Raw genomic sequence first — 27,341 nt, 5'->3', positions numbered from 1 at the left:
GGTATTAATATGACAAGACCGAGGCCTCAGTCTTAAGCTGGGAAGTTTAAACTTTTCCACTTGTGACCTTTTTGCCCCCAAATTTTTACATGACCGTAGTATGTAAAATCAAACATTGACTTACTATAAATCATAAATTCATCTTAAAATGCCCATGGCATTTAGTGATGTGGCCCCATGCGTGGTCACATGTTGAGACATGTGTCCCACCATTGGGTCATCCTTGGATGTGGCTTAACATAAATTGTGGCACAAGCCTCAGCCCATTAAGAAACTGGGGTCTAGGGGACTTGCAAATAGAAACAGCTAAGAGGCAAGAGAATGTGAGCGTCTAGATTTGACAGACACAGCTCACTGGCTCGGTCCCTGCACTTTGGAAAGGGTTGAGTTATCCGAGTTGCTGCTGAGAACTTGAACTTGGAGAAGTAAGAAACTTTGAAGGATGGGAGAAGGGTGGGGATTGTGTTTGAAATGAAATCATATTCTCCAAACGTCCAGACACGCTAACACAAAGCATCTTCTTCTCTTTCAGGTATTTGAACCGCTTCAGCAGCGAGCTGGAGCAGATCGAACTGCACAACAGCATCAAGGACCGGCAGGGCCGACGCCACTGCTCCCGGGAGACAGTCATCAAGCAGACGATGGAGCGGGAGCGGCAGCAGTATGAAGGCTACGGCCTGGGTCGGTTCACTCTCCTTGGTTTCTCTGGCGCTTTTTCTTTCTTTTCCTCCAAAATTACGTAGCAATGTCAGATGGACATTTCATTTCAAGAGTTTAATTTTGTTGGATTTTCTTCCACTGGTTAAATACACGAAACCATTTTTAAACGTATTTATTTTCCCCCCGCACCTCCCAAACTCAGTGTTTCCTCTCTCTGTGCTATGGCAGTAACATTTTCCGCTTTGTAATGGCACATCATGGATTTTGCTTGCCCTTCTCTGACTCTACCTGTTTCTGTAAAGGAGGTACCATGACCCTGTCATCTTTGTCGCTCTTCTGAAGTTCTATTTATCTATCTACTTATTTACTTTGGTTTCAGGCTACACTCAGCGGTGCTCAGGTCTTACTGCTGACTTTGTGCTCGTTCCTGGTGGTATTTGCGGGGAGCTTTCTGTGATGCTGGGGACTGAACCACGGCAAGGCATTTGGGTGCCAGGCAAGTGCCGTAGACCCTGCACCGTCTCTCTGGGCCTTGGTTTTGTAATCGACAGTGTCGTCTGAGCTCCACTTGTCACTAGTCTCTGAGAAGCAATAGAAATGGAACCGTTTTTTTCCCAGCTTATTCGGAACTTTTGCAGTTTGTAAGATAGGACGTTGCTATTTGAGCAGAAGTGCTTAGAAGGAGAGAATAGTTGAGGCTTGAAAGCTCTCACCCAAAGAAGGGGCCGCCCAAGCCCGTGAGTGGCCCACAGATGGTTTCACTTGATTCACTGTCAGTCCTGACAAAGTCTGGCGATGTCCTATGGGAAACGTGGACTTCTGGCTTTTTGAAAAAAATATCAGATGGGAGGCTGGAGAGACAGTAGAGCAGGTCGGGTGCTCTCCTTGCCGTCAACTCCGTAGGGTCCCTGGGCCCTGCCCTCAGTGATCTCTGCGTGTGGAGTCTGGGTATCTCTGAGCAATGCTGGGTATGTCCCAAAGCAGAACAGAACAGCCTCTGGTGGCCTGGTCACCCTGCAACTGGAAAGCTTGATGCCAGTTCTTTCTCTTGGAATTTAGCATATATTCTCAAGCTTGCCCTAATCGGGAACCTTTGTTCATTCACCTTCCTTCTCTGGTCCCTGGAGGCATTTATGTTAAGTAGATTTGCTTGAAAAGTACCTAGTTTAATAGCATAATAAAAGCTTGAAATTTTAATAAGAACACTAGGTCTGAGATCCTAGAGGAAATAGCCTGTGTTGACCATAATGACCAGCCCCGGCAATTTACAGGGTCCTCATTTAACTGGGGCCCAGACCAGCTGCTGCGGGAAGCCCGCAAGACCTTTCCTTGACCAGAGCCGGTATTGTGATTGGAGTGGTCTGGTGGTTGTTAGGATTGCAGAACAGACCCTAGCAACAGGCATCCCGGGCTTGGCGACACACACGATTTATTACTCAGAAGGCCTTGGACTCAGCCTGCCTGCAGACCGTGTGGCAAGGTCACGGACTGAGCTAGACACGGGGCCTGCTGCTCTGTCTGTATTCAGGCCCAAGGTCCCCAGGGCTTGAAGGCTTCCTTCTCTTGGCTCATTAGAAACATAATAGCGTGACTCTGGGGCTGAGGAATGGAAATGAAGTTCTCCCAGGTGCTCCCTGACCTAGGTCACCCCGGGCTTTCTGAAGGGGAGCCTTCTGGGTGCTTGGCAGCCTGGTGTCTTGCTTCGCTGGGTGGTGTGCCAGCAGCTCTAGCATACAGCTAGCAGCATGTTTAGTCAAAATAGCGGGGTTTGAAATGAGCGCATCAGCCATCAAAGGCTTAATGTCAGGCACTTAAATTACACTCAGAAAGCGTGCAGCAGGCAGTGACGCCGCGCTCGTGTCCGAAGCTCTGAAGTGGATGGCAGATCCTCTTCATCGTTCCTTTGATGTGCTTTTTAATTTGAAAATCAACAGTTGATCAGCTTTAGAACTCTATAAATCTGAACTTACAGCTCCCTGCATAAACAGGCAAGGAAGCCCTCCTGGGTTTGTTTTTCTCCTTCAGTTTCAAAACTGGAGATAAATAGCACTCCTCCCTCCCCCCCCACCCGCGGGTTGTCTAATGGTTAAATAAGACTTCATTTATCAGCATGCATGACAGAGTACCTAATATTAGAGGTTGAGGGGGAGTTTCAACAAGTTTCGTGTTCTTTTCATCAGTAAGTATCTTCTAAAAGTGTAAAATTTACCTATGGCTGTAGTCTCCATTTATTTTCCATATCCATTTTAATTAGATTTTTGTCCCCTCCACTCACCTCGGAGTACTAGTCTCCCAGAGCCTTCAAATTGCTCTAGTGAGCCTTGACACTCCATCTACATTTCTGCAGCATTTAATACCGATGGTCACTTTTTTTTGCTGGTCTCACACATTTCATTTGGTGGAGAAGACACTGCAGTTTTAGTTTTTCTCCTAATTGACCAGTCATACTTCCAGCTCATACACAGAATCCTTCTCATATTTGCAAAACTCAATATTTGCAAGCTTGGGGCTGGAGTGGTAGCACAGCGGGTAGGGCGTTTGCCTTGCAAGTGGCCGACCTGGGTTCGATTCCCAGCATCCCATATGGTCGCTCGAGCACCGCCAGGAGTAATTCCTGAGTGCAAAAGCCAGGAGTAACCCCTGAGCATAGCCGGGTGTGACCCAAAAGCAAAAAAAAAAAAATATTTGCAAACTTAAAAAAAAAAAAACAGGCCAGGTTCCTGTCTCTGGATCTTGTCACTTTTCCATTTCTACTAGTTTTTATAGCAGAATCTCTTGCCCCACACCTGGCTGTCTTCACCAGGGCCTCTCGGATGGGGGCAGGTTGAGATCCCTCCCTGCCCCGAACAGAGCCCTGGTAGCCGAAGACCTCCAGAACCCAGCCACAGCCATGCTTAAGGCCCCTCTCCACACGTTTGGACGAGCCTCAAGGAGCCAGCAAAGGAACCCAGGTGTGCGGGACCTGGGTCTGAGACCTCCAAGCCTCCTCGGATCGGGACTGGGTCTCCTCCACCCAGATCCCCCATTTTCCAGTAGCTTGGCAACCACAACCAGACTACCCCCAACCCCCGTAATCCCATCAAGGGCCAAGATCCAGACACTATAAAACAAAGCTCCCGGAAGCATGCACGGCTGTATTCTCAGCCTCAGGACCTCTTATAGCCTAGTACCTGGCAAGGTACTGAGAGCATCCTGCCCGCATGGCAGATCCTGGCAAGCTCTCTCTGGCGTATTTTATATGCCAACCACAGTAACAATGATGGATCTCATTTCCCTTACCCTGAAAGAGCCTCCAATGCGGCACCGCTGGGAAGAACGAGTAAAGAGAGGCTGCTAAAATCCCAGGGCTAGGACGAATGTAGACATTACTGGCACCTGCAAATCGATGATCATCGGGATGACCATGATACAGTGATACAGTGATACTAGTTCTTGAGTTGCATTCATTTAATCCATGATTCTAAAAGCCATCTAAGTGCTAATAACTTCCAGATTTCCATCGTTAACCCTGACTTCTCACTGAAACTCACACTTGTATCAGCAAACTTGGGATTGTCTAAAAATCTATACTGAATATCTTATGTGCATTTGAAACTTGAAATGGCCCAAACCATTTTTTCCCTGAAACTTTCTCCTTCTGTAAGATCCATATTTTAGTCAGTGCAGTCACACTTACCAGTTGTTTATATTCACACCCATATCCAGCTCGCTAGTATATTTAGAGCCAATGACTTTCACTGCTATTGCCACCCCTGTCCTAGCTCTAGCTACCAGCATCTCATTGGTACCATCCTGACAAACTCCCAGTTGGTCTCTGCTTTTGCTCTTCTATCCTGAGCGTGAAACATGTAGCCACTAGATGAATAGCAAGTAATAGTAATAGTAAGATCAAGCATTTATTAGTCATAGAACCAGTACTAAAACTCAGATCTAGTCTTCTTCTAACCATGCCCCGGTGTTTCTTCTAGATTTAGGGTATCTGGCAAAAGGAAGTTTTATAAACTTTTAACAAGTTCTCCAGTACCTGGGATTTTGTGGGCAAAGTGCTGCCAAATCCTGTTTGGTAAAGTTCAGAAAAGACGAGCTAGTAACACCTCTAGCTCCTCATTCAGATTCCTGTGCCTTTCTCCCTCCGTATGGTATATCTGATTTATTTTATTCGTTCTTTAAAAGAATCTATTTTTGTCTTTTCCTTGGCGATATGGTTGCAGTGCACCACCCAGCTGTGGTGCTTGCACAGCCTTAAGTGCTCTTCGGGGCAAATTGCACATCACACACACTTGGCCTTTCTTGACCCCAGAGTGATGGCCAAGGTTCGCACTCTTGAATGGCGGGGATTGTACGTGTGTTCACCGGGACTCACACTTAGTGGGGCTACGAGAGTTAGGGCTGTGCTGCTCGGCGTAGGACACTGTGACACGCTGCTTTCTGACTTTCATGCTTGCACAGGCCCCCGCTCGGAGCTGGAGATGAGACAGCAGAGCGGCTGGCCTCCACCGTGCAGCTGCCAGGACTGTGCTCGGTACACGTCTGACGCCAAGGGCTTGACCCCCTTTCCCGATCCCTGTCAGCAGGGGCTCTGAGCCATCGTGCCCCAGGTTTCAGGGGGGCGAGGGGGTAATTGTTTTATTTCTGTTTGAGACAACATGACTTACACTACCGTTCCTGATAAGGTTTCGTGCAAACAGTGCACGCCCACACTGCGTGTCTGTTCCCTCCCACCCTTGGCTCCTCTCATCCCGTACCCCCAACTCTGGGCTTTTATGATTTGGATTTTTTTTTTTAAATTTTGTGTTTGTTGTATGATTTTAGCACCTAGATCTTCTCACTGTTATTTTCTGAAACTATTACAAAAGCCAGCTTATAACTGTGTCAAAAGCTTTTACTGAGACGGGGGTGGGAGCCTTTGAGCACACCTGGCTGAGCTCGGGCCTACTCCTGGCAGTGCTCGGGGGGCCACATGTGGGGCCTGACTAGAACCCGGACAGCTGCACACGTGTCAGGTGTCTTATTGTACTACCTCTCTGGTCCAGTAGAGTTAATCTACCCTTTACATTAATGAGTATCGCATTTTAATATTTTGCTGCTTAACCAAATATTTTCAGTGGTATTAATTTTTTAATTATAAATGCCCACTATGTTCCACCAATAAAAAAATGTTCGTGCATATTCTTCATCAACTTCACCTAGTATTGTAGGGGATTAATAATTATGCTTGACTGGGTAACTTTAATGGCTTGAAGAAAAAGACAAGTTTTGATTTGTTCATATTTTTTTTTATGTCTTCAATTCTATGCTATATTTTATTAATAGCGTTTTCTTAAATCATATTCTTTTGGGAGAGGGGGAGTGTACCTGTTGATGCTCAGGTGACTCCTGGCTCTGCACTCAGGAATTAGTCTGGCAGTGCTTGGGGGACCATATGGGATGCTGGGGATCTGTGCATCTAACTGGGTCAGCCGTCTTAAGCAAACGCCCTACCTATTGCACTATCTCTCCAGCATTTAAATCATATTCTTAATCTGAGCTCTTAAATTTATAAAACTTATTTCTTCTCTAGTATTTTTGCAGTCTTTTAAACTTTTTCTTTGTAGCACTCATCATTTATTAATGTATCTGAGCTGAAAAAGGAAACTATAAAATGTCATAATTTATAAATTGTCTTCTAATAAATGTAATTATTTTTCTTCAGAAATTCCAGATATTGTAAATTCAGGAAATCTGAAAAAGTTTAGGTGAGTCTCTCTTTTTTTACTTCCTGGAAGCAGCTTATAAAATGCATGATATATCTTGAGTCTAGCCTTTAACCTAAAAGAAAATGTCTTTTTGGGCAAAAAGACTTTGTACAAAGTACAGGTCCTTTGGTGATTCTTTGGTTTTTCCTCTTAAACTGATTCCATAGTTCTCTGGTTTGCCATTTATTTCTTTTCAGACTTTTTTTCCATCTTCTGTTATTTTCTAGAGTTTTCCTTCATGTTGGAGCTCCTTAATCTTTTTATCAGCTGCTCTTACTCTGCTGCTTATACCTTTTTATTTATTTATTTATTTATTTTCTTCATGTGCCCCAAGCATGAAATATCTCTGACCAATATCTCTGACCACCAGCCATCAAGCTAGCAGGAACAAAGAACAGATTTTTTTGCCCTGGACAGGTATAAGAGCGACACCACCAATGAGTTATCTCTTTGCCCATTGCCAGGGGTTTTGCTCATTCGTTTTATTGTATTTTTTATATCACCCTTATTTTTGCTTTTTTTTCGCTCTTCATTTCTGCCATTTCTGACTATAGTTTTCTCATTTCTGCTCTCATTCTTTCTTACACTTTGATTTATTAACCTGTGCATTTCTCCAAGTTCATTAAACACCCTTACCTTGGGGCACTAATGACCTTGTTCTGAGAATTTCCTGAGTTGTTTTTGTTCCTTCCCTGCCAGTGACAGGAATTCTAACTGTGAGTAGTGTGATATTTGATGAGTAGAGTCCAGGAGAAGGAGAGGTGGGCCCCTGATATGTGTGGTGGAGCTCAGGCATGGAGACTCTTGATATTCTTTTTTATACTTTATTTTTATTTTTTACATTTAGTATTAATCATATATATATAAATGTGCTTTTTATTTCTTAACCATTGTATGTGCCATCCCAAGGAAAGCCAAAACAAGAGAAGAAATGAACACAAAATGTTAGTGTTGCTGGTCAGAGTTCTTTTCTCCAGATAGTCTTTCCATTGCTTCTTTAATTGAATACGGTATTGTCACAAAACATGCCAAGCTTGCAAACAGAAAGTTTACTTTTTTAACTACAACCATAGCTAGTGATTACTGAAACTTAACTGTGATTTACATTGTCTATTAAAATGAAAACCTGGGGCTGGAAAGACATTACAGGAGACACTTGCCTTGCATGCGGCTGATTCATGTTTGATCCCTGGCAGATAGATGGTCCTCCGGGCACCTCCAGGAGTGATAGTTTTCTGTGCTTTTTTTTTTTTTTTAACATTTTCCATATTGGAAATCTTTGTATAGTTCATTGTATAGCTATTGTAGATTAATGAGAAAATCCCTTAAATAAAGGTAGGGGGGAGCGAGTGCTTTAGTTTTTGGAAAATTTTTTTTTAATCTTTTTATTGAATCACTGTGTGATAGACTATTAAAAAGCTGTTCAGGGTTGGATTTCAGTCCCACAGTATTCCAACACTCATCCCTCGACCGATGTACATTTCCCAGTACGAGTGTCTCCAGGTTCCCTCCCATCACCCCCCCGTCCCCACCCCCTGCCTGCCTCTATGTAGGTGCTTTTCTTCTCCCTCTCTCTCTCCTTCTCCCCCCTCTTCCCTCCACCCATCTTCCCCTAGCTCTCCCTATCTCCTCCCATCTTCCTATCTCAATCTCCTTTTGAACATTGTGGTTTACAATATTGATACTGAAAGATGATCAAGGATGGGGCTGGAGTGATAGCACAGTGGTAGGGTGTTTGCCTTGCATGTGGCCAACCCGGGTTCAATTCCTCTGCCCCTCTAAAAGAGCCCAGCAAGCTACCGAGAATATTTCGCCCACACAGCAGAGCCTGGCAAGCTACCCGTGGTGTATTCGATATGCCAAAAACAGTAACAAGTCTTACAATGGAGACGTTACTGGTGCCCGCTTGAGCAAATCGATGAGCAATAGAATGACAGTGATACAGTGATCAAGAATATCCCAAACCTTCTTTTAACACTCAGATCTTGTCCAGTGTGATTATTCCCAGCTATTAACTGTCATACTGGTCTCTTCTCTATCTTACCTACCTACCCTCAAGCCCCACACACACTTGTGTTTAGTTCCAACCATTGACCAGACCTCCTAATCCCTGTTTTCCCTGGCCATGGATATTAGTCTTCACTATATATTTTTATATACCACAAATGAATGCAATCATTCTCTATTTGTCCCATTTCTTTTGACTCATTTCACTCAGCATGATACTGTCCATCCCATGTTCATTTATAGGCAAATTTCAGGACTTCATTTTTCCTGACAGCTGCATAGTATTCCATTGGGTAGATATGCCATAGTTTCTTTGTCCATTTGTCTGTTCTAGGGCACTCAGGTAGTTTCCAGATTCTGGCTATGGTGAATAGTGCTGCAATGAACATAGGAGTGCAGATGGTGCTTCTGTGTTTTTTTGCCCTGACTGGGATATATTCCCAGAAGTATTGCTGGGTCAAATGGAAGTCAATTTTCTAGTCTTTTGAGAAACGTCCATATTGTTTTTCAAGAAGGCTGGAACAGTTGGCATTCCCCCCAAACAGTGAAGGAGAGCCTCTTTCTCCTTGCATCCACGCCAAAACTGGTTGTTTTTGTTCTCTCGAATGTGTGCCAGTCTCTGGTATGAAATGAGACCTCGTTGCTCTATTGATCTGCACCTTGGGATTTCTTTTTCTCTAAATGAATACATTTGGTTGGAATTGATTTATACATTTCTCATGCTTTTGTGATTTGTAACGCCTTCTCCTTCCTCACTTCACCCCTTCCAACCCTTTCTGTTCTTTCTTTTGTCTAGGGAATGGGATTCTGATCTGAAGAAATTACCAAACATTAAAATGAGAAAAATGTGTGCTAAAGATGCACTTCGTAAGAAGCGCAAGAAGAAAGTTATCACGACAGCTGCAGACAAAGACTTAGAGCAATTGAAACTAGGAGATGAGTCAAGTGACTCAGATGAGGAAATGACTGCAGTGGCCTAATTGTCTTTACTTGATGTGAAAGTAATTTGAGGACCTCAAGTTAAACTTGAATTAACTCTAGTAAATAACTGTCTAGACCCTAGACTTTGCTGTTTAACTTATTGCTTAAAGTGAGTCTCAGCCTCCCACCTCCGCACCCCGTCCCATTTTGCAGTTGTAAAAAACAATGGAAGATTTTTATTTAAAATAAATGTTGCTTTCCATTTACACTAAATTGCTAAAATAGAGGTGATCAGCAAAATCCATTTGCGTCTGAATTTTGGAAACTGGAAAACAATTTGAATGCGGACAAATGTTTTGATGTACTCCCCGCCTAATCTCACATTTTAGAATGTCTTCAGCAACCTGTTTTCTCAAAGGATACTTTATGAGCAGTGCCGATACCAAAAGTATCGGTTAGGGCTAGTTTGTCCAAAGTCTTTCTCTTAAATACTTTCTTTTCCTTATAAATTAGCAAAAATGAGGCCTTTGGCAAAGGGCTGGAGTGGATGCTTTGCATGCATGTCCCCTGCAGACTGCCAGGAGAGATTCCAGAACACTGTCTGGTTTGTCCCCCACCCCCCAAAAAAAAGAAAAACCTAAATAAATGAAATAAAGAAAATATGATAATGGGAGTCATAGACACGAATGGATTTTACCTTATTTTACCTTATTTATTTTTTGAGCCAGAGTTACATGGTATAAAAAAGTGGCTATTTTTGTGATGTTGCTGTACTAAATCTGTTATCTTTTGATTAAAAAGGACATATGATGAGATTTGTGTCTGTTGTGTGTATTTTTACTGTTGCTTATTGTGAAAGGTGACTTATTGTGGTTACTTTTTATTTGTGGAGACAGTACTAAGGATTAGAAAAATCAGTTATTTCAGTTGTTATTTTTCACTAAGAGGTTAAAGATTAAAGGGGGCTATTCAGGAACCAGGAGAAACAGATGTGGCTGAATTTGTTAAACACAGGAATCTATTCATCTAAAAATGCAATATAAGTGTACTTAAGTATTTTTGAGAACAGAAAAAATGCTAAGGTTGACTAGATTATGGACAGTCATGTTAACAGTTTATTTAAAATGTTACAGGTCTTTTACTTCTGAAAAATTAGTTTTTTTTCTATAATTTCACTTACGGTCATAGTTAATTTTCAGTGATAAAACTGATGTCAATATCCTTGTACTTTAGTAATCTGGAAGTATGATTTTATGATTACATAATAAGTTTTTGTCTTATTAGTCATTGGAAATTTTCATTTTCTTTAAGAGGTGGTTCGTATTACATTTTAAAATGACTACAAAAAACCAAGTCACAAATTACATTAAAAGGAATCAAAACTTTTATCTGCTGTAATGCTCTAAAAGCCATACTCATGGATGAATAACTGAAAATGACAGATCCCACTTCCCCAGACATTGCTCCCTGTTTTCCATCTGCTAAGGGAGGGAGGGTGAGAGGGAGGGAAGCCAACCCATAAGAGCACTGATTGGAGTCAGAACAGATTTACATTGCTATTAAAGATCATTTTTTTTGTACCTTCCAGAGTAGCCTAAAGATATAATTTTTCTGTCTTTTTTTTTTTTTTCAGTTTTGGGGCCAGAACTGGCCATGCTCAGTGGCCACTTCCAGCATTGCCCAGGGAACTATGAGCAACCATGAGCTGGGGGTGGACCTTTGGCCTCTTGCGTGGGAACCATGCTCTCAGCTGTGGAGCGCCCTCTCTCGGACCCACATGGAACTTCTCTGTCGAGGGATGCTCTAAATGGTAGCCAGGTCAATTTGTGTAGGACGTGCTCCTCGTGCAGCCATAGCTCTCCTGGACTGGACTCCCGTTTGGTCAGCAGTGTCTTTGTAACACAGTGGCCATGGGACAAAGTAAAAGTAACTTGCTTTGTTTTGGTGAAGAGCCGGGGGGTAAATACTTTAGGTGTTGTAGGTTAGACACAGCTGACATTGTTAGGGTGCATGTTTGCATCTTCGACTACCCTTCTTTGAAAAATGTCTGTCAGGCTGCAGGCCGGATTTGGCCTGCTGGTGTCTGCCAGGCCCTGGTTGAGATCCTTGAGCTGGATTCCTTGGCTGTCTCCCCATGTTTCCTACTTAGTTTCTCAAGACTAAGTTAATACTTGATTCTTTCCTCTCTCTCTTCCCTGCCTGCCCTCAATCTAACTCCGTTAGTATTTCTGACTCTTGGTCCGGTAAGGAATGTCAGATAGCCCCATCAGTCCTTGTCCTCGTTCCCCTTTCTTAAGCCGCCCCATGGTGCCTACACCGCATGGCGTAGCTTCCTCACTGGCCACGCTGCTCCTAGTTTTGTCCTTCTTATTCCATTCTCCAGGATTGCTGGTGAAGTTTAAAAATTGTATACTAAAATATGCTGTTCCAGTTCAGGTCCTTACAGTGTCCTGCCAGGCATCAGTTGGGTGTGTGTGGTGGGGATCGGGGTTCTCAGCAGTGCTCAGGAGTCCTGGGGTCACTCTAGATAATACTCGCCCTGACTCTGGGCCTGATAATCAGGTTCTCTGTCTTGGTAGTCTTGGGGGACATGGCATCTGGTGCTGGGGATCCAGCTTGGGGCCTCCCACATGTATCCCTACTTTTGAGCTATCTCTTTAGCCCTTCCATCATAATTTTAAAAATGCTGGGGCTGGAGCAATAGCACAGCGGGCAGGGTGTTTGCCTTGCATGCAGCCAACCTGGGTTCGATTCCTAGAATCCCATATGTTCCCCCGAGCACCTGAGTGATTCCTGAGTGCAGAGCCAAGAATCAGCCCTGAGCATCACCAGGTGTGACCCAAAAAGCCAAAAAAAAAAAAAATGCTGTATTTATTTTGTAGGTATATTTTTGTTTCCAACCACTTTTTTAAAAACACAAACCAGGTTTTATTTTTATTTTCTTAGAGCAGTTTTAGGTTCACACCATAATTGATTTTGTTTATTAATGGTTTTGGGGCCATACCTGGTGGTTTTCAGGGCTTACTCAATGCTCTGCAGTATTATTCTTAGCAAGGCATGCAAAAATGCAACAAGGCATGCAACAAGCAAGGCAAACGCCCTCTCTGCCATACTATCCCTCTAGACATTCTCCATCTGCCACTGTCCCCGTGCAAGCATAGTATCCCCTACCATAGACATCCCCACCAGAATATAATCTGCTGCAGTCGGTTGCCCTGCATTGAATCCTGTCACATTTTCAACAAACTGCTTGTTCTGTTGTGGTGCCAAGAGGGCCAGAAATGATTTGAATTTCAGATTGTTTTTCCAAGCTCAGTTTGTTTAGAATTTGCATTTTTTTTCCTTATACTAAGGGAAAGGGCTTACCCATGGCTTCATGCTTAGGAATCACTCCTGGTGGTTCTTGGAGACCCTGAGGGCATGTGACCTTTTGCAAGACAAGTGCCTCATTCCTTGTATTTCTCCAGGTGCAAGGGCTTATTATTAATATTATTATTATTACTATTATTAGTTTGCTTTTTGGGAGTGCGATGCACAGGGGTCACTCCTGGCTCTGCACTCAGGAATTACCCCTGGCAGTGCTCTGGGGACCATATGGGAATCGAACCCGGGTCGGCTCTGTGCAAGGCAAACACCCTACCCATTGTGCTATCTCTCCAGCCCCACGAGGGCTTTTTTTTGGGGCGGGGGTGACACCCAGCTATGCACAGGGGTTACTCCTGGCTATGCGCTCAGGAATTACCCCTGGTGGTACACAGGGGACCATATGGGGTGCTGGGAATCGAACCTGGGTTGGCCGAGTGCAAGGCAAACACCCTACCCGCTGTGCTATCGCTCCAGTCCCACAAGGGCTTATTTTTTAACTTACCATTTCTTACTTGGTATTTCTTATTCAGGATTTCAGTACATTTTTTTTTTCTTTTTGGGTCCCCACGTCCTGGCTCTGCACTCAGGAATTACTCCTGATAGTGTTCGGGGACTATACGGGGTGCCAGGGATTGAACCTGGTTCATCCACCTGCATGGCAAATGCCCTACCGGCTGTACTATCGCTCTGGCCCGAGGACTTCAGTATTTAACCGATCCCTCTGCCTGCGTTGCCTTTTTCTTCAGGTGAGGTGTCTTTACCCACACTTCGGCAGTTTTTGGTCATCTTTGTCACAACTCTTGGTTTTGAAATCAGTAGTTGGATACACACTAAAAAACATTAGTGGTCTAAGAATGTTCTAATTTGGGAGGTGGAATAAGGGTGTACATAGTTCATATACCCAATTTGAGCAGAATCATGAGCGAATACAACAAGGTTTTATTTTTGTTTTTGTTTTTCGGTGCGCCAGGGTGGTTTGGGCCACACCCAGCTGTGCCTGGGCCTTCTGACTGCGCTGGGAGCACTCCTGGCACCCTGCAGGGCTCGGGGACCGTCTGCAATGGGGGCGGCTAAGCTGAGCTGGGCAGTGAGTAGCCAAGCGCCTTAATCCCCTGGAACTATCTCTCAGGCTTTCACCAACAATGAGCACTTTTTAGTTTTTTCAAAAAAAAAAAATCCAGGGGTCTGGAGCGATAGCATAGTGGGTAGGGCATTTGCCTTGCATGCGGCCGACCCGGGTTCGATTCCCAGCATCCCATATGGTCCCCTGAGCACCGCCAGGAGTAATTCCTGAGTGCAGAGCCAGGAGTAACCCCTGAGCATCGCCAGGTGTGACCCAAACCTCCCCCCCAAAAAAATTCATTTTAATCAACCATGATTCACAGTTTTCCAATAATAATTAGTCTTCATTTCCAGGGCCAACCAGTTTATTTGCCCTGCATTCAAACTTACAAAAATTGAGGCTTTGAGAGGGACATTTCCTTTACTTCCTAGACTGGATATAGACTATGAAGCTTAGTCTTTATTTTTTTATGAAATTATCTGAATCTAATTGCTCTGACTATAAAAATGCTCTTCTACTCTTTTGTATAGTCAATCCTCATTCATGACAAAATCCCACAGATCACATTGTGATCTTACTTTTTTCCTTATGGAGTATTTAAAAATACTTATAAATGTATTTATAAAAATCTCTGGATGTTTTCCTGTTCATTTGCTTGTTTATTTCACTCTACAGTGGGTCCGTTGGCTTATGTCATCTAGTTAGGATGCTAATTAATCTAACCCAGTTCGACTCTGCTACAAAACAGACCAGGGTAAAACCTGAATAATTCAAACCTGTCTGAAGTCAGATAAATCATGTATAGAAAATCCCCCCACAGAAAGCCCCAGATGGTTTGATAGAAAGTATAGAAAACGCAAAAGAGGTTTGGATCACTTTTTAATATACAAAGTCTTTCACAGATAATTATTTTCTTTTCCTTAATTTGTCTTAGTACACATTATTCACAAAACAGTAAATTATTAATGCAAGAGAATTAGGTAAAGCCAAAAAGAGTACAAATGTTCATCTCAAAAAATTGCACACAGTTAAAATAAATTTTCCTTGTTTTGTTGTAACACAATATCCAATTTCAAAATGGGCTTTCTTCAGCTGTGGAGGAAAAAAAACACTAGCCCAAAATAACAGTACTTCCTTTCAACTGTATTGATATGTAAAATAGCACCTTTGGGTTGATTTACAGACAGGAAAAAAAGGTCTTCATCTTTCTTAATTGAACTGTGTAAGTCTAACACTGTTATTCTCTAACAACTAGTAACGATGATGATGATGGTTTTGGAGCACTACTTTATTCCAAAATACTCATTGGCAAGGAAACGTAGCCTATGTAAGGCAGATGGGATAATCTCCTACCTTACCCCAGTGTCATCTAAAATGTGTTAATGAATCATGAGCTAAATTTCTAGCCAAGAGTAAATGTACCTAAGAAACTTTTACAAAACAAGATGAGTATAACTATAAGGATCTCTCTCTCCGGACTGGAACCGTCTGTACTATCCACTCTTGCTGAGATTTAATCATAGAGCACTTGGATAGTTTTGTTAGTTTTGTTGTTGGATCACACCCAGCTGTGCTTAGCACTTATTCCTGGTCCTGTAACTCATTCCTGGTTGTGGTCCGGGGACTGGGGATTGAACGAGATTGAGATTGGCTGTATGCAAGGCAAGCTCCTCCCCCCTAAACGCTTTCTCCTGGCCCAGTCCTGGAGCGTTTTGAGAAGACTGGCATACACCTGTCTTCACTTTCTCCATTGCGGATGAGACCCCTTTGATTCCGAGTCCTTCCTCCTCTCCCATTTTTGTTGCTTTTGTATTTAAACTTAAGGCCATTTTGATTTATTTTTTTATAGTTTTGGAGTTTCATCCCTTTGCTATTAAATTTTTGGTCCTACACAATGAGAGTGATAGTTTTTAGTTATAAAAACTAACATCCTAATCATCTGTGCAGCTTGGTTCTGGTAGTAGCACAGATTCATGTTATAAAATTAAGGTTTTTAAACGAACCGTCAGTTCATTTTTCAATTTGAATCTTTTGTTTCAGTTTCATTTTATGTCTCACACAAGCAGGTAAGCATACTTTGAAACGGTTGTCATCCAGGGAGCAGGTTTTCTTCTTGAGGATCACCTCCAGTCTGCAAAGATGTCAAAAAGCCTTGTCCTTTGATTGAAGGGACAAGGTGGCCCTCCACACAATAGATGCAGAGTTGTTTGACCCTTAGGAAGGCATTGTAGGAAGACTTTTAAACAAAGATTTCCACTCAAAAGTTAGGGTTTTAAAAGGCCAGGAAAGAAGAACAGAATACGACTTTTAACTGCTGGGGACTAAATTGTTTTCTTACTCATTAAACCCTATTAATGTTCATTTTGCAAATTTAGGTATTGTTTTAAAATAACACATCTTTTATGGGCATGGTGCTAGTGCTTGCCTTTATTTTTCATTCTAAAAATGTTTTTTAGTATTAGTTGTAGAATAATAAAGGCTGCCTTATTTTAGCCAATTGCTTCTCACCATGAAATGATCTATACACTTAATCTTGCTTAGGGTCTATACAGAATTCAAACTATTTTTGGTGGTAATTAAGGTAGGTAATCCTTTTTCTTCTAGGACAAACAGAAGGGAGATCAATAATTTTTTGTTTGCTGGTGACTGTTGCCATTGCTAAACAACAGGAGAAATGGATTAGTTAAATGCTCAGACAAATCATCAGAAAAATCAGGTTCAATCTTTTGGGTGAGGTGATATTGTTAAGTCATCCAAAGTTTTTTTTTATCCATAAATACATTTCTCTACTAACCCTTTAAAAATGAATATCTAAAATGAACTTAATGCAAGGTTTAATTTGTTGAAGTATGTCATTTTTTAATGCCACGTTTATCTTTTATTTGCACAGAAATATTGGCCGCAATTTAATTCCCTCCATTTTGTTCCCTATGACTATTCCGTGGCCCTCCATGTTTTAAGAAAGATAAATTTTAAGCCTTTTGTTTCCCAGCTGACAGAACCATGACATTCCCCGTGTATATACATGAATTCACACCCATGCCACACACACACATACACAAAGTTGACATTGTTTACCTCTTTATCTCTACAAATTGGGACTACTTGGACTTGCTGTCAACCACGACCAACATGTTTCTTCTCTCCTTATTATGGGTTATTTCTTTTTCCTATGATAATTTTTGAAGAACAAGCACACGGATAATTACAAAAGTGGATCAATTGATATTCAGGTCTGTGCAACGCGATACCCATGCTTTGGTTCCTACGGCCATCATCATGGTTGTTTTTCCACAATAATAAATATGACAGCTAACAAAAATAAATCACCTGTTTTCATTGTAAGACATCTTTCTTTGACAGATCACTATATCTAAAGTCTTTAAACTAGCTCACTGCAGTATCATTCACGCTTCAGTTTTACATGAATATGCAAAGAATACAATAATCAACTGAACTGTCAAACCTAAACAACTCAATTTATTACTTATTAGAGAATCTGTGGAGTATTTTTTTTTGCTTCCCAGCTGGGCAAGGAAAACACTGGCAGCTTTTTAAAAGTCAAAATGCTTACTCTGATTTCTCATCTGTAAATTTGACACCATGTAGATTTAAAAAAAAAAAACAACCTTACACACTTAACAACAAAATATTTAATTTTTATTTTCCCTGTCATAGGTGCTCTATAGTCACAAACCAAAGTGAGTAGCAGAACTTCACTGCAGATTTTCTTTTCTTTCTCCCCACCTCCCATCCCCTTTTGTAGTTTGATTTCTCACCCTTTAAAAGAAATCATTTGTTTCTAACCCTTTAATTGGATGTTAGATTTGATCACTTTAGTGCTATGTAAAATCATAGCACTTATGAGCCTTTGGATTAAATGGTTATTTTTAATAAATATTCAACTGAAATGTCTTGGTCACTAGTTTTTAGGGACATGCTAGTCAGGATGGTTAACTCAAATTGAGAGGTGCTTGAAGGATAAAATACATAGTGGAATTTGAAGATCTGGTTCATAAAAAGAGTTATGGGTTAGGGAGATGGCTCGGAGGGCTTGATGGAGCACATGCTTTGCTAGCTGGAGCCCAGGTTAGATCCATGATGCCTCCCTGTCCCTAAGCACCACGCTGGGAATAGCCTGCAAAAGCCGCCAGATGTGTGGTGCAAGAAAAATAAAGTGATTGGAAGTATTCTGCTTTTTTTATGTTGAGGATGTGTTGAAACAATAATGTGGATAGTGTTAAAATTTGTTAAAATTTTATCTTTTTTTTTTTTACTTTCTACTAGAAAATTTAAAATATACACATATGGTCAGCATTTGTGGCTCATATTATTTTTCAGTGGGCAGTGCTGTTTTTAGAAAAAAAACAAAGTAGAGGACAAGATCATCATTTTCAACTCTGGGTATTTACCAGGGCCCATTAATCTCGGAAAAACTTTTGTTGTTGGTTTAAACATAGATTGTAGTATTTTCAAATGTGTATTACATCTATTTTAACAACATGCATCTGTCAAAACAACTGGACTCCACTATAGCCATTAAAATCATTGACTGCCAAAGTATGAATATCCAAAGATGCCTCCTTCAAGGTTCCTTCTGACGTGTCTTAGGGATACTGCACATATTTTAAGCTTAAAAACAAGTATGTTATTTCCAGATGAGATAGTTAACATTACAAGACCCCAGAAGAAACACACACTGCAATTCAAGTCTGTATTCTTGAACTTCCTCCTGCTACTGTGAAAAGTATGTGTCCATGTAGTCTTTCTTCATTGCTTAAAAGCATTCCTTGCTCCAGTGGTTCTTAATTGTCTTTAGAAATCATTCCGTATCAAACGAACTTTTCACTTTCCTCTTTCACTCTAGACTTTGTTCCAGAGATCCTGTGTGTTTTTCCCTCCTCTTCTTTCTTTTGTGAATAAAGTAAGTTAAAGTAAGTCGGTAGAAGAGATAAGTCATTCAGGATCACTTCTGTCGTTGTAGTGGCTGAGGGCTAGAAACTTCCACAAGGAAAACTCCTGGCTGATTCCATCACACTGGTATGACTTCAGGTGGGCCACCGTCTGCAGGGGGCGGTGGATTTGTACCTGTCTGTAACACAGGCACGATCACAGCATCCTTGATGTCCGTGTTGGCATTGCAGGAGAAGTTCTTCTCTAGTTTTTTGGCAGTGTCTGGACAATTTTGCACGAAGATCACACGGTTGTAGGCCTTTAGCCTGCGCCACAACTGAATGTAGACTTTACACTGTACGTACATGAAGACGAGACCTCCAGTGAAGCCAATGGCCACTACAACCAGTTTTGTCCAAAATGGCCATTCAAGGACACCTTTGATATTTATAAAAAGAAGAAGAAAGAGTATTAGCAACAAGTTGTTAATATAAGTAGGTTTAATTTCACTCCCCCCCTTCATTCTTCCCAAAGATATGCCTGCCTGCTAAATTTTCCCGGTAAGAGAAGTAATAACAATTAGGAATTGTAACTTAAATTGCTAAACTGTTTTCAGCTAGAGTTAGTATGTGAAAAAATTCTTACTCGCTATCGTGATCGAATTTCTCACATCAAGTATACCTATTAGGATTATTAGATAGTGCATTAGACTTTTGATACTTTGACATTCACTCTATTGCTAAATCTTGAAGTGAAATGAACATAGTGAGTGAAGGAACCACTTTGAAGTCCTTTTAAGAAGATGAAGTCATAAGTACATATCTGGGATTGTACATACAGGTTTCTCACTCTACCCTAAATCCTCTTGAAATCGAGAGACAGAGAAAGAAGCTGCCATAATTCAGCAGGATGAGGAAGAATTCCCAAATTCCTAAGCCTAGAAATGCATAAAATTTAGGATTTTAGTCATTTATACTAAATTTTATGTTTTGTCACCGAGAATGATTATTTTTCTCAGACATCAATATTTTCATCCCCAGAACTAGAAATTGGTTGTCTATTATAAATGCTTCATAAGCATTTCTGTAGCTGTAACACTATATAGGCCCCATATAATTATGTTGCTAAATATATGATCTGGTTCAGATTCTCTGCTTATCAAATCAGCATGGGGTAATGGATATAATAAATACCTTCATTGCTGTGGAAAGCTGTCAGTTATGAGTGTGTTCATTATGATAAACTCATAAAGGCTTGATAGAAAACATGGATAGTGAGAGCCTATGGATTTACTTTGGTTTTATTGACTTTTACATATTAAATTAGTAGTGACATTGGCTTTATGCTTCTCAGTGCAGGACAAACTGCCCTGTTTCCCTCATGCTGAGGGCCTTGCTTCCACTTACTTCCGTTTTATCTATGTAAAAACAAAAAATCTGACATTGACTCAAGGTGTCCTTCTCTAGGGTAATTTTGTTTCCCCAGGGAACATCTGACAATATCTGGAATTGTTGATTGTTATAAATAGTGTTTATTTACCATTTCCCTGACTTCTATGTCTCTATGGTTATCTCTATGTTTAAAAAGTTTTTCAAAAGCCTGAGATAGAGCATGCTTTATTTGCCATTTATAAGGAAGAACCTGTGGATTACATCTTTCTCCTGGTGGCCAAATCAGACAACAAAGCTATTCCTTTTAAGAACCTAGAGAAGAGATCTCCATTGCTCAGCCTGTTATTTATTTGATGTGGGGGTCCCAAACAGTGCTCTGGGGCACAGGGGTCACTTGAAACAGGTCAGAGGGTTCATTCATAGAACCCACTGAAGCTGGGCAGTTACCAATCCATACCTGGTATTACTCCAAGATGGGGGCGGGGGGAGGGTTATAGAGTATTGGGGATCAAACGTGAGACCTTACACATACAAGGTATACACTATTGCTTTGTTTGGAGGCCACACCTAGTAGTACTCAGTGGTCAGTCCTGGCTCTGCACTCAGGAATTACTTCTGGCAGTGCTCAAGGGACCGTATGGGATACCAAAGATTGAACACGAGTTGGCTGCATGCAAGGCAAGTGCCTTTCTGTACTGTCTCTTCAGTCCCAATGAGGCAGATATTCTTCACTCCTGAGCATCTCCCCAGCTCTCTCTGAGCCTAATATTATCTCTGGATTTTGCTTCCCTTTTTATTCTATATCCCTGAAAAACCAATTCCAAAGTCATTTTCACCTGGAAATGAGCATTCCCACTCTCAGAGTTCCAAGTTATTTCTTCCCCTCGTGGCCCGAGTTCATTTACAAAGATAAGGTATTTTTATTTTTCCTTAGTCCCAACAAACAAAATTTCTCTCTGATTGGTCCATCTTTTCCTCAGTGCCTTTTGTAGCGGTCAGTTCCAGGAGGAATCCGTTTTGAATTTCTGGCTCTGACTCCCAGGCCTTGCTCTTCCTACTGTAACCAGAGGTAATAATATTTCTCCACCGGCCTATGCTTTCGGGTTGACAGACTAAAGTGGGTGCTACCTGTGAATGCACAACATTTGAGGATTTGGCCAGGAGTGAGTGACCAGCTTTCATTTTTTTCCTGCCGATTCTGAGAGTTAATCTTGGTCCAGTGAAAGTGGAGGAAATAGGAGAGGCACCAGGTAACCTGGTTCACTTAATTGGTGCTTTTAAATCTGACTGCAAAGGGCAGTAAGTTAAAATTGATACTACAAGCATAGTGGTTGGTGGTCCCTTCTCTCTCTGAGCTGCCTTTTCCCCCAGCATGTGAGACCGGCTTCTAAGCTGTGGAGTAATCCTCTTGGTACTTATCTCTACTGTTCTTGGGTATTAGTCTCCCATTCTGTTACTTTCACTGTCACTGTCACTGTCACTGTCATCTTGTTGCTTATCAATTTGCTAGAGTGGGCACTAGTAATGTCTCCATTATGAGACTTGTTGTTACTGTTTCTGGCAAATTGAATACACCACAGGTAGCTTGCCAGGCTCTGCCATTCGGGCGGGATACTCTCAGTAGCTTGTCAGGCTCTCCAAGAGGGGTGGAGGAATTGAACCCATATGGGCCGAGTGCAAGGCAAATGCCCTACCCAGTTTGCTATTGCTCCAGCCCATTAAACTGATTAAACTCTGTTACTTTGTATTCCACAAATGAGTGCAATCTTTCTATGTCTGTTCCTCTCTTTCTGACTCATTTCACTTAACATGATACTCTCCATGTTAATCCACTTATATGCAAATTTCATTACTTCATTCTTCTCAAACAGCTGCATAGTATTCCATTGTGTAGATTGGTACCAAAGTTTCTTTAACCAGTAAAGGGTGCTAGGAGGGCCCACTCGGGATGGGAGATGCGGGCTGAAAATAGAATATAGACTGAACATGATGGCCACTTAATACCTCTACTGCAAACCTCCACCCTTCACAATTTCTATGCCGTAAGGGGGGGAGTGAGGACTATAGTGAAGATAAGGACCGTGAGGACTATGATAGGGACTATGAGGATGAGGAAGGCAGAGCCTAGCAAGCTCCCCATGGCGTATTTGGCATGCCAAATACAGTAACAATTACAGGTCTCATTCCCCTGACCCTGAAAGAGCCTCCAATACGGCACCGTTTGGAAGGACGAGTTAGGAGGGGCTGCTAAAATCTCAGGGCTGGGATGAATGGAGATGTTACTAGTGCCCGCTTGAGCAAATCAATGGACAACGGAATGACAGTGATGCAGTGATACTGCAAACCACAACACCCAAAAGGAGAGAGAGAGCAAAAGGAATGCCCTGCCACAGAGGTGGGGTGGGGCGGAGGGGACAGGGTGAGGGCGGTGGGAAGGATGTTGGGACCATTGGTGGTGGAAAACGGGCACTGGTGGAGGGATGGGTACTTGATCACTGTATGACTGAAACACAAGCACGAAAGCTTGTAACTCTGTAACTGTACCTCACGGTGATTCACTAATAAAATTTTTAAAAATATTATCTGTTGTTCATCGATTTGCTTGAGTGGACACCAGTAATGTCTCCATTGTGAGACTTGTTGTTACTGTCTTTGGCATATCTGTAGCAACTGTCAAAAAAAAATTGATACTACTAAGGCTGGAGGTGGGAAACAGTTAAGAGATAAAGGAATCCCGCCCCCCGAAGCAGCAGTTGCCAAGCTTGTGCACTGTGGCCAGAGAACCAGAGAAAGCCAAAGTCCCTGGGCCACAGGCTGTGGACAGAGCCCCTAGACACAGTGCAGAGTATCAGCGAGAGACCAGAGTGGTTTGGCAGGAATTACCCCCCCCCCCATGGGAAAAAACAGCGTGAGACTAGGAGGAGAACATTGGAGCATCAAAAACTTCATTCTCTCTTTTTTTTTTTTTTGCTTTTTTTTTAGGTCACATTTGGTGATGCACAGGGATTACTCCTGGCTCTGCACTCAGGAATTACTCCTGGCAGTGCTCAGGGGACCATATGGGATGCTGGAATTGAACCCGGGTCGGCTGCGTGCAAGGCAAACACCGTACCCGCTATGCTATTGCTCCAGCCTCCAAAAACTTCATTCTTAAAGCTGTCAAATAAATCACTGTAACTAATAAATCTGGAGCGATAGCACAGCAGGTAGGGCGTTTGCCTTGCACGGCAGCTGACCCAGGTTCGATTCCTCTTGGAGAGCCCGGCAAGCTACCAAGAGTATCTGGCCAGCAATGCCTGGCAAGCTACCCATGGCGCCTTCGATATGCCAAAACCAGTAACAAGTCTCACAATGGAGACCTTACTGGTGCCCACTTGAGCAAATTGATGAACAATGGGATGATAGTGATACAGTACAACAAATAAGTCACTGCAACATCACAAGCATCTGGAGTTTTCAGTGTAACTTTTCCAGTCAGTGTAACTCCTGAAGGGCCCATCCCTTACTCAGGAATAAATCCATTTCGTCAGCACAGTCTGCCCTACTCCTCTTTCACCAGAGCCCTCTGCATTGATTTCCTCCACTCGATGTCCTGTTGCAAATGTCCTTGGGAAGTGAAAGCTGCTGCTATGACCGACCTTGGCAGACAGACTTGACCTGTCACCAAGAGCCATGGTCTGAAATGACCTTTTAGTGCCTGCCTCATCTTTATCTTCGCCTTTTAAGGGACAAGGGTTTTGTTATAAAAGAAATTACCATCAAAAGTTGTAAGAGTCTACCTTGGAAAATTCACTAAAAGACTCTTGAGGTGCTAAAAGGGGTTTTAAAAGGATGCGTTCCTTGGCAAAATGTGTTTTATTGGACTAATGAGTTCTAAGCTGGCTTCTCTCTGCAAAGAGGCGACTATACAGATAAGGAGTGGTGGTGCTAAAGAAAGTGAGACACAAAATCCCACTCTTTGGGGATCCTTTGTGTAACCCAGAGAGGTCCCTAAATTTATTTGATTTAACCAAAATTTTTTAGAAAGGAATCCACTCCACATCCCCCCAGGAATAGACCTTTTTTTTTGGGGGGGGTCACACCCGGCGATGCTCAGGGGTTATTCCTGGCTCATGCGCTCAGGAATCACTCCTGGCAATGCTTGGGGGACCATATGGGATGCTGAAAATTGAACCCGGGTTGGCCCCGTGCAAGGCAAACGTCCTATCCGCTGTACTATCGCTCCAGACCCAGGAATAGACCTTTAAGCTAATAGAAAGTCACCCAATAGTATCTGAAGCTACAACTATCACCAATAGCTCCAATGCCCTCTGGGGGAGCATCATCTTTTTTTTTTTTTTTTTAATTGAATCACCATGTCACCATGAGACACAGTTACAAAGCTTTCGTGCTTGAGTTTCAGTTATACAATGCTCCAGCGCCCATCTCCCCACCAGGGTACATTTCCCACCAGCAATATCCCCTGTGTCCCTCCTGCCACACCCTCCAATCACCCTACTTCCATCATCCATTTTTAAATCACTAGTGTGTCTCCAGGAGTTTTCAATAAATTTGAGACTGGGGCTTGTCCTTAGAATTCTTCAATCTATTTGAAATAGGTTTGTCTGCAGATGCCCGAAGAGCAAAGCAACAAAGCAATCTCTGCCTGTTCAGAATTCGGGAGATGAAACAGATATTTTAACTCTCTGTTCATTTCTTTGGAGCCTAAGGAAATCTCTACTCCCTTCGGGTTTGAAAATGTTTTCTGTCTCCTAACCACGGAGGGAAACTTGGAAATTGGGTGGGAATTGCCCATTACTGTGTAAGGAAGTGGGAATTTTTCACTTGTTTCTCATAATAGGTACAGTACATCGATTTACTTTTTATATTGTCATATCAATGTATCAAGAATGAGCAACAACTTCTGAAGCACTCTCAGTATACCACTATTTAGAATAAATTCTTGCTTCCCTCAGCTTGCACATCCGAGCTTACAAAACCTTCTATAACATCCTCCAACACCCTTTCTAGGAAAGACTTAAAATAGAATGTAGATTTGTCCTGTGATAAGATGTTGACAACGACACAAATTTGGGGGAATCAAAATGTTACATTACATCTGCCCAAAATAGTGCCACCAGAGCCACAGAAAATCAGCTCAGACGTTGTAGGGAAATTTGTATTTAATGAGCAAGCGAAAACACTTAAACAAAGGAAAGCAGACAGACCTTACCACCATCCTAGGCACGATTTTTCTAGCAAATCAGTGAGGCAAACTGAGTTGGCTAGTTTAAAATAAATGTGGAGGATGGGGCTGGAGCATAGCATAGCGGGTAGGGCGTTTGCCTTGCCGTGGTCAACCCGGGTTCGATTTCCAGCATCCCATATGGTCCCCTGAGCACTGTCAGGAGTAATTTCTGAGTGAAGAGCCAGAAGTAACTCCTGTGCATGGCCAGGTGTGACCCAAAAGGAAAAAAAAATCAATGTGGATGAAAAGGGTAAAAATGAAAAAGTGGGAAAGATCTTTCTCACCCTTTCTGCTGGGGTTGGGTAAGGTGGCTGGAAGGGGGGCCATTCCCATTTCAGGGTCTGAACAAGCCATAAGGCCATTCCCAATTCAGGGTCTGAAACAAGCTTATTGACAAACAGGCCCCTGCAGCCAACTGAGTTCACTGACTTCCTCAGCTTCACTCCCCAAAAGCCACTACCTCCTTCTAATCCCAAGAAATCTTCCAATCCCAAAGAATTCTGACTTTCCTGATTTTTGTTGTTTAAACCCCAGTCTGATTTTCCTTATGGTCGGTGAGTGGCTACTCAGGGGCTCTTTGTACAAAATCCCTAGTCATTGCTGATAGTTCCAGGGTTTATTCCTAAGAGTTCGCTACTTCTGTCCTTACCTCTTCATCTGTTCGAATTCAGGTAGCCATGTTATTTCTTTGGATTTATAGGCTGTCCTCTTTTTATCATGTCTTCTTTAGTTTTTGTTTGTTTTGTTTTGGGGTCACACCCATCTGGGCTCAAGGCTTACTCTGGGCTTTGCACTTGGATCACTCCTGGCAGTGCTTGGGGTACCATACAGAGAGCTGGGGATCAAACCTGAGTTGGAAGCACACAGGCAAATGTCCTATTTGCCATAGTACTATCTCTCCATCCCTTCATTTATTAAAAATATATATATATATATGTCTTTTAAGTATATATACATATACATGTATCTATATGTATACATGTATATGTATATACTGGAACAATAGCATAGAGGGTAGGGCTTTTGCCTTGCACATGACTGACCCGGGTTTGATTCCTCTGTCCCTCTCAGAGAGCCTGGCAAGCTACTGAGAGTATCCCACCCACACGACAGAGCCTGGCAAGCTACCTGTGGCATATTCAATATACCAAAAACAGTAACAAGTCTCACAATGGAGACATTACTGGTGCCCGTTTGAGCAAATTGATGAACAATGGGATGACAGTGCTACAGTTCTACATAATTATGCATACATACATATATACTATATATACATACATATATATATATATACATTGCAATAATAGCTAGCATTATGTACGTTATAGTTCCCCTAACCTTTTCTTCCAGTATTTTTGGCCTCAATCTTGTTTGGTCAAGAGAACAATCAGAAATATGGTACAGAAGAAACATCAAAAATATTCATACATTTTGAGTTCCTCTTACTGCCCTTTTAAACATCACCAACTTCCATGTGCAGAAGGCAAGGTGACCATGCATACTAGGTCGTGACAGCATAGATGTTCTCATCTGGCAATGCCCACTGCCAGGCACGTGGAAGAAGCCATCCTTGAATGTACAGTAGCCACTGATGTGTCAGCTGTCTGCATGTACACTACCGACTCCTGGAGAGACCAATTAATCTGGCCAGGCTGGAGGAAGAAAAGTTCAGCTGACCTCCAGAACTGGGAATGAAATTAACTGTTGTAGTTTCAACTAACTAAGCTTTAGGATGTTTGTCATACAGCCAGTGCTCACTGGAACATCATTTATAAGCAGAAATAATCATGTTATAAGATTACTAGTCTGGATTAAGTGGATTAACAAGCTTTTGATGTATAGAAATTGCTCTGTGAACTGCTATTGTTGTCTGATTTATTTGAATGCTACACACTTGTGGCTGATTGGCCAGGCATGTTGCTTGGTGGTAGATCCTCATATATGTCAGATTCTGGGTTCTGTCTTTGGCACCATCCCAAACAAAAAGCCCAGCGCTTTCTCTTATGCTAAAAATTTAGAGTTTTCTAATTTGACTGGACTTCAGTCTTTGGCTGCCTCTTCCTGCCTGAATTCCAGCT

The 27,341-nt window shown here is 42.2% G+C and overlaps 2 protein-coding genes and 1 pseudogene across 5 annotated transcripts in view; 1 reads left to right on the top strand and 2 right to left on the bottom strand.

The window, feature by feature from the left end:
* TMA16 (translation machinery associated 16 homolog) overlaps positions 1-10,138 on the top strand; it is a 31,700-nt gene extending 21,562 nt beyond the window's left edge. Inside the window, exons 5-7 of the mRNA XM_055144866.1 lie at positions 533-681; positions 6,353-6,395; positions 9,199-10,138. Of these exons, the coding sequence (XP_055000841.1) occupies positions 533-681; positions 6,353-6,395; positions 9,199-9,382 (376 nt within the window). The 3' untranslated portion in view covers positions 9,383-10,138. The remainder of the gene's footprint in view (positions 1-532; positions 682-6,352; positions 6,396-9,198) is intronic.
* Positions 6,716-6,863, bottom strand: LOC129406684 (small nucleolar RNA SNORA48; annotated as a pseudogene).
* Positions 10,139-14,614: 4,476 nt separating the features above from the next.
* The window catches only part of MARCHF1 (membrane associated ring-CH-type finger 1), an 830,879-nt gene continuing 818,152 nt past the window's right edge, over positions 14,615-27,341 (bottom strand). For all 4 annotated transcript variants that reach the window (XM_055144580.1, XM_055144581.1, XM_004606143.2 and 1 more), the window contains one exon: positions 14,615-19,083. In XM_055144580.1, coding sequence (XP_055000555.1) covers positions 18,785-19,083 — 299 coding nt within the window. In that variant the 3' untranslated portion in view covers positions 14,615-18,784. The remainder of the gene's footprint in view (positions 19,084-27,341) is intronic.

This window comes from Sorex araneus, chromosome 7 (assembly GCF_027595985.1).
Source record: "Sorex araneus isolate mSorAra2 chromosome 7, mSorAra2.pri, whole genome shotgun sequence".
Classification (NCBI taxonomy): Eukaryota; Metazoa; Chordata; class Mammalia; order Eulipotyphla; family Soricidae; genus Sorex; species Sorex araneus.
The sequence above is the reverse complement of the archived record's forward strand: the minus strand, read 5'-3'. Positions and strand labels throughout refer to the sequence as shown.